General features: G+C 31.7%; 1 protein-coding gene across 1 annotated transcript; it reads left to right on the top strand.

Moving 5' to 3' along the window:
* The first annotated feature begins 3,833 nt into the window (after positions 1-3,833).
* Positions 3,834-10,644, top strand: LOC127285372 (nucleolin-like). The gene is made up of 4 exons (XM_051311354.1): positions 3,834-3,841; positions 3,962-4,027; positions 8,574-9,022; positions 10,462-10,644. The coding sequence occupies exons 2-4, from the start codon at positions 3,970-3,972 to the stop codon at positions 10,642-10,644; spliced, it is 690 nt and encodes a 229-aa protein (XP_051167311.1). The 5' UTR covers positions 3,834-3,841; positions 3,962-3,969.
* The last annotated feature ends 528 nt before the right edge of the window (positions 10,645-11,172 follow it).

Raw genomic sequence — 11,172 nt, 5'->3', positions numbered from 1 at the left:
TCACTGCGCTTGCGAACCAATACGTCAGTCACGCAACGCAAACATTTAGGAACATATTGGATAAAGGCCTTTCTCCAATAGGAACCTAAACTTTTGCGTTGCGTGACTGACGCGTTGATTTTAGCATTGGTTGCCAATAGCAACCGACGCAATGCATACGCAACGCAAGAGTTTATGATCCTATTGGAGAATGGCCTTAAAAGCCTTTACGACGAGCGCGTAATAGGCATTACGGTGTGTCTCCAATAGGATCCTAAGACTCGTTCCACAATTGGCTCGACGCAAGGCGAACGCAGCGTAGACGCGATGCATCCCCCATTGTGGAATAGGACTAAGAACGAGCGTTGCGTACACGTCGCGTTTATTCTCAGGCTAAGTCCAGAATAGACCAAAAACATGATTGTGAACGTAATAGCCTAAGCACGACTGAGTCGGGTACGCAAGTCGGATACTCAGTTATGCTTACGCTTTAACGTATTCATATAAAATACATTGTGACGTTACGTTTACGTTCATGTTTTTGGTCTATTGTGGACACAACGTTTTCAAATGCAGGCGAAATGTCTTTGCGTCTTTTCGAGCGTCGTAATGGTACGGTCACAGCTAGGCAGTCTACCTATGGGCAGGCGGGGTGACATGAGTGGAAGCGCGAAAGAAAATTCAAATTAAAGTTTTATTCTCGCTTACACACATGTCGCCCCCTAGCCCCGTCTGCCCGCAGACAGACAAGTCAAGCTGTGACCGTATCCTTAAGGTGAATCCAGAATGAGCACGTAAACGTTACGTTATAAAGTTAACTTGCTGACGTCACAATGCTATTTCATGATGAGTCTACATTGGCTGCGGAAATGTGTGACGTCACCCAATTAAATAACATTGAGATGTCAGCACGTTCACGTATACGTTTGCGCAGCCAATGTAGAGTCAGCATCAAATGGGTGACATCAGCACGTTAACGTTATAAGATACCGTTTACGTGCTTATTCTGGACTAAGCTTTAGGGAACGGTCACAGGTCAGCCTACACGACTCGAGCATGCAGGTTGCTATGGAAACTTGTAAGCATGAGAGAAACAAAGCAATTAGCTATCTCTCACTCTCAAAAGTTAACATAGAAATCTGCATACACGAGCCTTGCAGGCTGAGCTGTGACCGCATTGCATTGCGTAGATGGTGGTTCTTGTGAAACCATTTTGGATTTTTATCTATTTCTTGAACATATGTTACAAAAGACGGAATGAAAACATGTCCACGACGAGACGCATGAAAATCCCCTAAACTTCATATAACAGAAATGCCATTTAACAGAAATTTATATAACAGAAATTTCATTGAACACAATATTTACACAGCAGACGATTCATATAACAGACTTTTCATTGGATAGACGTTTGATTGGACAGAATTTTTATCGAACAGAAATGTCACTTAACAGAAATTTTATCTGACAGAATTTCCATTCAATAGAACATAAGTATAGCAGAACTCTCATTGGACAGAATATTTACACGGCATACGATTCATATAACAGATTTTTCACTGGACAGACGTTTGATTGGACAGAATTTTTATCGAACAGAAATGTCACTTAACAGAAATTTTATCTGTCAGAATTTCCATTTAACAGAACATAAGTATAGCAGAACTCTCATTGGTCATAATTTAACTTTTGCATCTTACATTCTCATCCCTGCTATATTTTTAATTTGACGGTAAAGTAGATGTAGAGGTCAGTAGTAGTTATAATACATTTCATAGCGCTTCAAAGTATGAAATATTAATATAAAACATTTATTCACTATATTTTATTCATTTATAATTATTAGTCATTCATTATCAATAATAATAAAATGAAATAATAGTTTTATTATTTAATATTCAAACTGCGCGAGAAAAAAATAGCAACTACTAATCTCTACATATACTTTACCGTCAAATTAAAAATATGGCAGGGATGAGAATGTAAGATGCAAAAGTTAAATTATGACCAATGAGAGTTCTGATATACTTATGTTCTGTTGAATGGAAATTCTGTCAGATAAAATTTCTGTTAAGTGACATTTCTGTTCGATAAAAATTCTGTCCAATCAAACGTCTGTCCAGTTAAAAATCTGTTATATGAATCGTATGCCGTGTGAATATTCTGTCCAATGAGAGTTCTGCTATACTTATGTTCTGTTGAATGGAAATTCTGTCAGATAAAATTTCTGTTAAGTGACATTTCTGTTCGATAAAAATTCTGTCCAATCAAACGTCTGTCCAATGAAAAGTCTGTTATATGAATCGTCTGCTGTGTAAATATTGTGTCCAATGAAATTTCTGTTATATAAATTTTTGTCAAATGGGATTTCTGTTATATGAAGTTTAGGGGATTTTCATGCGTCTCGTCCACGACAACAAGGCTCTCACCAGATAGCGTATAGCAGTATTTCAAATCCCAATATATTTTTTTCATTACAGCGGTTCCATATGTATAGCAAATCGCAGTCGTTGCGATCGTCGTACGGTTGGTTTCTATTATCCCCACACGCCAGTTGTCATCATTCTCGTCACCCTGCTTTAGTAAAAATTTAGTATCTTTATAGTAACTTTTAATTTTAATAATAAAATCACTAAAGGCCTAAGCAGAACTAATTCTTGAACGGGAACGCAAACGTAATGGAATGAGTAAGAGAAGGATAGACATAATGTTTGTCCTTCTCTTACTCATTCCATTCCGTTTGCATTCCCGTTCAAGAATTAGTTGTGCGTTGGCCTTAAGGCTTCACTACAGCAAGGTACGGTAGTTGACGAGAATTATGACAAATGGCGAGCGCAAATATATGTTTGCAATGTTTATACTCATGGCCACTTACAAAACTCAACGCAAAACATTGCTATGTTTACGACATGGCATTAAGGTGATTGCACCTTAAGTGTGTAAAGAATTTATAAAACTTTTAAAAATAATACTAAACACTGTAAAAAATTCCGTTGTAAATTCTGTCTTATGTCAACGTAAAAACATCGGCGGAAAGTGTAAACCATGAGAGATAGAAAGAGATAGTAATAATTTTTTGTTTACATTCAGGATGGACTCACATGTTGATGTAAATGCAGAATGCAAAAGCGAAAATAATGAGAGTGAAAAGGATAATGATATATCCCTGTCCTTTTCACTCTCATTATTTTCGGTTTTGCATTCTGTATTTACATCAACATGTAAATCCAACCTCATGGTTCACTTGAAGTAAATACAAAAGGCAAGTGAAAGTCCACGAATACCATGAAAGCAAGAGAGAAAAGTAGTCTAGCTATCTCTCTTGCACTCATGGTTTTCTTGGACTTGCCTTTTGTGCCTTTAAACCAACCCTATTTTCATTTCTCTCTCTCTCTCTCTCTCTCTCTCTCTCTCTCTCTCTCTCTCTGAAATTATAAAAATTAATATCAGTACTCATTGTTTTTATCTATAACAAACAGCTGAAATGTCACTAAAATTATTTATTAAACTTTAAATTTTATGACAACATTGGGAACCGCAGAGCTGCGATACGACATCTGGTGTCGACCCACTTACGGTAACCATTGTTTATTTTGTCTCTGTCTAACATATGTATAAAGAAAGAGACAAAACAAGATGGTTGCCGCAAGTGGGTTCAGGGTTGAGTAGGTACACAAGATTTCGGATCCCAATAAACCCATCCTTGTCGATCGACAGCAGCGCAGCGTACTTAAAATTTGTAAGTGTGAACGCGGTGTGAGAAAAATTAACACTGTGAAGAAACATTATTTATACATGTATATATATGGCGGTAAACGATAAATTCTTTTTTTAAAACAAGGGTAGAGCACGAGGTCACAAAGTAAGTAAGATTATAATTTTACTCTTTTTACATTAAATTTAAATAAAAACTTTTTGACGTCCTATGTTCTTAATCAAATAAAAAAAATTTTATTTCAATATTACATTTTTCTATTATTAGAGAAAACCATGTCAAAAAGAAAGACGAATAGTGGCGGACCAAAAAAACGCACTGGAGAGAAGAATGGTAAATACATCTGTTTTTTTTTAATTTTATTAGTTAATTTAAATAAATTTTCATTTAGCTTTTGTTGAAGATACTAATTTTTAATGCAAACTATCGTTTATAATAGAGTTAATATACATTTATTAAGTGGATTTAGAATTATTCTTTTTTTCTATAGTCCAATTTTTAACATTTTTTACTTGTGTCTTTCATATCTTTTGACTATTTAAATGATGTAACTTTGTTATAAACAGAGATTTATAGTTCTGCATACTTCAAGTTAATTAAACGAAGAACACATTTACGCATAAAAATTATATTTTTGTTAACTGTACAAATAGTTATAAGATTTTAAAAGTTGTCCCTTTTAACCTTTTTCGAGTGTAATCAAACACTTATTTATGATTTTTTCTTATGTCAGATAATTGCCACACGAAATTACCTTATAAAAAGTCAAAATTTAAGTTATTATAATTATTTTAAGACAAAAATATTACATTGATTTTGTTCGTGTCTTATAAAAACTTTTATTATTTACGTATTAAAAAACATGTGTGTACAAAATTTAAAAGTGCCCGTAATATAAAAGCTAGTCTACAAAATTTAAATAATAATATCCACAAAGTACTTAAATATATTTCAAGTGTTGAAATTTAACTAAGTGCAAATGTGCTTTAAATAAAAATTATTGGAAAGGTAATGTGAAAAGATTCACTGGCTTACAGTCGATAAATAATTAACAAATAATCATTCTTTTCAAAACAATTCATTTTTTTAAAATATATTTGTACAAAATATTTGTTAATTTAATTCTGAAAAATATGCCTTCGTAAACATAAACTGCATCGTTTTGTAAAAAAATATAATAGCAATATATATAAAAATATTTTATTGTCTAAAAATTTGTATTAGTAAAAATTTTCTAGTTTAAGGACGGGTCAAAATCGTGCCAGTTTTTATATTTAAATTCCAAATAAATTAATTTTGATCAATTATTTTAATTCTTTGGAGGGTAATATAATTTTCTTAATACCTGTATTTAGCAAGAAAAATACCCTAATAAAAAAGGGTAATTATGTAATAATGAGACATTTCATATGAGAATACAGGGTCATGCCTCGGATTTTTCTCAAAATTCGGTAAATTGTAGTGATAATGGTGCTAAATAAGTGTACAAATTTTGAATTCGAAATTTTTAATATTTTTCGAGATATTTACAATAACAAATTAGAGCAATATTTTTTTGCTTTACTTATAACTTTTTCCCTATTAAAAATAAAAAAAAATGTTGTGAATGTTTTTTATGCAAAAGACCTTAAACTTTTAGAAAAAAATTATTTTTTAAAAAAAATATTAATTTTTAAACAATTTGTTTAAAAAATAAAATTTGTTTATAACTTTTAAACATGTTCTCCCTCATTTGGAAGCGCGAAAAAAATCATGAATATTGTTTAAGTCATAATAAATCGATGGTTAAATTTTTGAGATGGCATTATTTTTTGTTTTCGAGATATTAATTAATTAACTAACAAAAGTTAATAAAAAATGAAATATTTTACGAACAAATAAAATTAGAGTAATTTTAAAAACACCATTAGAATGCTTATCAAAATCCGCATCCAACGAGCCCTATATGAACTATTTTGGATAAACGGGTGTTAAATTAATAATTAATAATAAAAATTATTTAAATAATTAATAACATTTGAAGAAATGAAAATAAATCGTCAATTCTTTTTTTATTTGGAAGATCATCTAATTCTGTTTTATTTAACACAGAATTAGATGATCTTCCAAATAAAAAATATATTTTTTTTAAAAAATAATTTTTTTCTAAAAGTTTAAGGTCTTTTGCATAAAAAACATTCACAACATTTTTTTCTATTTTTAATAGGGGAAAAGTTATAAGTAAAACAAAGAACTATTGCTCTAATTTGTTATTGTAAATATCTCGAAAAATATTAAAAATTTCGAATTCAAAATTTGTACACTTATTTAGCACCATTATCACTACAATTTACCGAATTTTGAGAAAAATCCGAGGCATGACCCTGTATTCTCATATGAAATGTCTCTAATATTAAATTTTATCAAGAATGTCCAGATGGACTTCCCCATTGCTGACCAATAAATTGGATTTCCTCCTGCACAATAAAATTTTGCTGATCAGTATTTCTACGGTCAATATATTCCACATTCAAATTATCCTCGTCTGCTGGTGGTGGAGGTGGCAGTGGATTTTCTGTTGCAGGTGGTAGTGGTGGCGGTGAATTTTCTGCTGCTGCTGGTTGCGGCAGTGGATTTGCTGCTGCTGGTTGCGGCAGTGGATTTGCTGCTGCTGGTAGCGGCAGTGGATTTGCTACTGCTGGTTGCGGCAGTGGATTTGCTGCTGCTGGTTGCGGCAGTGGATTTGCTACTGCTGGTAGAGGCAGTGGATTTGCTGCTGCTGGTTGCGGCAGTGGATTTGCTGCTGCTGGTTGCGGCAGTGGAATTGCTGCTGCTGGTTGCGGCAGTGGATTTGCTGCTGCTGGTTGCGGCAGTGGATTTGCTGCTGCTGGTTGCGGCAGTGGATTTGCTGCTGCTGGTTGCGGCAGTGGAATTGCTGCTGCTGGTTGCGGCAGTGGAATTGCTGCTGCTGGTTGCGGCAGTGGAATTGCTGCCGTTCCTTGAGGTAGAATTTTTTTTGCGACGGGAGGATCTGCTTTTTTATAAAAAGAATTCCTTGTTTTTAATCCTGTGGAATAAAAAGGTGTATTAATAAATAATAAATTTAATGTTATTAATAAAAATAGATTTTTTTTCTGTACATTCTTGATAAAATTTAATATTAGAGACATTTCATATGAGAATACAGGGTCATGCCTCGGATTTTTCTCAAAATTCGGTAAATTGTAGTGATAATGGTGCTAAATAAGTGTACAAATTTTGAATTCGAAATTTTTAATATTTTTCGAGATATTTACAATAACAAATTAGAGCAATAGTTCTTTGTTTTACTTATAACTTTTCCCCTATTAAAAATAGAAAAAAATGTTGTGAATGTTTTTTATGCAAAAGACCTTAAACTTTTAGAAAAAAATTATTTTTTAAAAAAAATATATTTTTTATTTGGAAGATCATCTAATTCTGTGTTAAATAAAACAGAATTAGATGATCTTCCAAATAAAAAAAGAATTGACGATTTATTTTCATTTCTTCAAATGTTATTAATTATTTAAATAATTTTTATTATTAATTATTAATTTAACACCCGTTTATCCAAAATAGTTCATATAGGGCTCGTTGGATGCGGATTTTGATAAGCATTCTAATGGTGTTTTTAAAATTACTCTAATTTTATTTGTTCGTAAAATATTTCATTTTTTATTAACTTTTGTTAGTTAATTAATTAATATCTCGAAAACAAAAAATAATGCCATCTCAAAAATTTAACCATCGATTTATTATGACTTAAACAATATTCATGATTTTTTTCGCGCTTCCAAATGAGGGAGAACATGTTTAAAAGTTATAAACAAAATTTATTTTTTAAACAAATTGTTTAAAAATTAATATTTTTTTTAGAAAATAATTTTTTTCTAAAAGTTTAAGGTCTTTTGCATAAAAAACATTCACAACATTTTTTTCTATTTTTAATAGGGGAAAAGTTATAAGTAAAACAAAGAACTATTGCTCTAATTTGTTATTGTAAATATCTCGAAAAATATTAAAAATTTCGAATTCAAAATTTGTACACTTATTTAGCACCATTATCACTACAATTTACCGAATTTTGAGAAAAATCCGAGGCATGACCCTGTATTCTCATATGAAATGTCTCTAATATTAAATTTTATCAAGAATGTACAGAAAAAAAATCTATTTTTATTAATAACATTAAATTTATTATTTATTAATACACCTTTTTATTCCACAGGATTAAAAACAAGGAATTCTTTTTATAAAAAAGCAGATCCTCCCGTCGCAAAAAAAATTCTACCTCAAGGAACGGCAGCAATTCCACTGCCGCAACCAGCAGCAGCAATTCCACTGCCGCAACCAGCAGCAGCAATTCCACTGCCGCAACCAGCAGCAGCAAATCCACTGCCGCAACCAGCAGCAGCAAATCCACTGCCGCAACCAGCAGCAGCAAATCCACTGCCGCAACCAGCAGCAGCAATTCCACTGCCGCAACCAGCAGCAGCAAATCCACTGCCGCAACCAGCAGCAGCAAATCCACTGCCTCTACCAGCAGTAGCAAATCCACTGCCGCAACCAGCAGCAGCAAATCCACTGCCGCTACCAGCAGCAGCAAATCCACTGCCGCAACCAGCAGCAGCAAATCCACTGCCGCAACCAGCAGCAGCAGAAAATTCACCGCCACCACTACCACCTGCAACAGAAAATCCACTGCCACCTCCACCACCAGCAGACGAGGATAATTTGAATGTGGAATATATTGACCGTAGAAATACTGATCAGCAAAATTTTATTGTGCAGGAGGAAATCCAATTTATTGGTCAGCAATGGGGAAGTCCATCTGGACCATACAACTTTCCATTGCCAACGCAAGGAATTGGATTTCCAGGTCCTACACCAACTCAAATGCAGAGTAACCGATTTTCATCTTCTGCTGGAAGTATTGGAGCACAATACAATGTGCCAGGACCAAGCCGTGGTCCACATTACTTCCAACAGCCGATTAATATGGTTTATCCGCCTCCAAGATACGGTGCAGGATATTTTTCACATATGAATTCTGCTAACCAGTATTTTTCCGGTCAAGAGCATGTTACACCAGGCTTCTACCCGCAATGGGGAAGTGTTCCTGGATCAGAGAACACCCTTGCATCTATTCTGGCATTGCAGCAGTCTACAATGCTGTCTACAATGCAAGAAAATTTGTTAAGGGGTTCCCTCTTGCAGGCAGCTTCTTCCACAGCGAATGCAAACGTCGTCAATGCGGGTGAAAGCTCGATGAACAGCGGTGTTTCACAGAGAACAGAGGCCCCAAAAAAAACTGAAGTGAACGTTAAAGTAAGTTTTATAATAGCATTATTTCTAGAACATACAGTGCCGCTCAGTAGATTTTGCCCACCGTACAGAATTTTAGGCGTTGCAAATGTTTTATATTATTGTTTCTAATAAAGATAAAACAATAAACATAGACATTGTAAATTATAAACTAATATATTTTTTTAACAAATCATTACATTTTAATTGCACATATATCATTAGAAAGGTAATGTTAAACCTCCAAAAAAAACTTTTTTGAAAATTGTGATACGAAAAATGTTCACAAAGATATGGTCAATTGTTTAAAAAACAGCCCTTTTTTAATTAATAATAAATCGAGAACGGTTGTTTATTGGAAAAATTTGTTACGGAAAAAATGTTCTTCCTTATGTATAGAATTAAAAAAAAATATGTAGAAGTTAAAAAAAAATTTTTATTCTACTATGTATTGTGCTTATACTTAAATATACATTATGACCTTATATACACGGTATGTAAAAAAAGTAAAATTAATTTTTTTTAACTTCTCTTATTAATAAACAAAATTTTCCATTTTTTTGGTAAATTTTAAACTAATATATTTCTTTAACAAATCATTAAATTTTAATTGCACATATATCATTAGAAAGGTAATTTTATCACCTTTAAAACACTTTTTTGAAAGTTGTGATACGAACATTTTCACAAAGATATGGTCAATTGCTAAAAAAGCAGCCTTTTTATAATTAATGATAAGTCAAGAACGCTTGTTTTTTGGAAAAATTTGTTAAGAAAAAAAATGTTCCTCCTTATGTATAGATTTCAAATAAAGATATGTAGAAGTTAAAAAAAATTAATTTTACTTTTTTTACATACCGTGTATATAAGGTCATAATGTATATTTAAGTATAAGCACAATACATAGTAGAATAAAATTTTTTTTTTAACTTCTACATATTTTTTTCTAATTCTATACATAAGGAAGAACATTTTTTCCGTAACAAATTTTTTCAATAAACAACCGTTCTCGATTTATTATTAATTAAAAAAGGGCTGTTTTTTAAACAATTGACCATATCTTTGTGAACATTTTTCGTATCACAATTTTCAAAAAAGTTTTTTTTGGAGGTTTAACATTACCTTTCTAATGATATATGTGCAATTAAAATGTAATGATTTGTTAAAAAAATATATTAGTTTAAAATTTACAAAAAAAATGGAAAATTTTGTTTGTTAATTAGAGCAGTTAATCAATAAAAAAAATTTAATTTACTTTCCAGATATTCTATAACTAGAGAATATTAGCTTTAAAAAAGTCTATGTTTATTGTTTTATCTTTATTAGAAACAAAAATATAAAACTTTTTGCAACGCCTAAAATTCTGCAGGGTGGGCAAAATCTACTGAGCGGCACTATATAAATTTTTTTTCAAAATTAATTATTTGAATATTACTTTACATCCAATTTTTCTTTGATTACAGAAATTTCAAAAAGAAATGCATAAAATGCTGGACAAAATGATGGTAAAGCACGGTGTCATAAACAAAAATCCAGGACGCGGTGGTAGAGGAGGTCGCGGTAATAGAGGAGACCGTGGAGGACGTGGCCGCGGTTTCAATGGTTGGCGTGGTGGAAGAGGAGGCGGTCAAGGACTTTCTATTTAATTTTTAAAATTTATATAAAATATATAATAAAAAACATATTCAACAAAATACGACTTTTATTAGTATGAAATGTAGATAATCCTCCTAAATTAAAACTTTTTTAAAAATAATAATTAAATTCTCTGCAAAATAAATTAATTTTAATAATAGTATCTTAGTTTTTCAAAAATTGCATTATTTAAAAAAATTTTAATTGAAAACTCTCTAAAATTCAAGTATTGTCTAAAGCTAGTAAAATAATTATCATAACATTCTAAATAAGGAACTAATAACACTTTTTTAATTTCGTTTAAAAATTTGTCAATACCATAAAAAGTGTTTAATTTTAAAAAAATTGATTATTCAGTTTTTGCTGTATTTTAAAAGATTTGACAGTAATTATTAAGACTCGCGATAGAGAATTGCATCCCAGTAAACAAATCCGCGAATATATATTCTCAAAATATAATCATTTTTCGACGAATTTGTATGCTACTTTAAAATAAGGTTTATTGGGATAAAATCTTGAAATAATTGAGGAAATTTTAA

The sequence above is a fragment of the Leptopilina boulardi genome, unplaced genomic scaffold (genome assembly GCF_019393585.1).
Source record: "Leptopilina boulardi isolate dan_hultmark-lab unplaced genomic scaffold, ZJU_Lbou_2.1 LbouV2_332, whole genome shotgun sequence".
In the NCBI taxonomy this organism is placed as follows: domain Eukaryota; kingdom Metazoa; phylum Arthropoda; class Insecta; order Hymenoptera; family Figitidae; genus Leptopilina; species Leptopilina boulardi.
This window is presented reverse-complemented; position numbering and strand designations above follow the sequence as displayed.

Bases quoted from the DNA above. Each gene is read 5' to 3' on its own strand.
- LOC127285372 (XM_051311354.1), top strand. From the start codon at position 3,970: ATGTCAAAAAGAAAGACGAATAGTGGCGGACCAAAAAAACGCACTGGA. The intron at 4,028-8,573 runs GTAAATACATCT...TTGGATTTCCAG, and splicing joins ACGCACTGGAGAGAAGAATG to GTCCTACACCAACTCAAATG. The intron at 9,023-10,461 runs GTAAGTTTTATA...CTTTGATTACAG, and splicing joins AAACTGAAGTGAACGTTAAA to AAATTTCAAAAAGAAATGCA.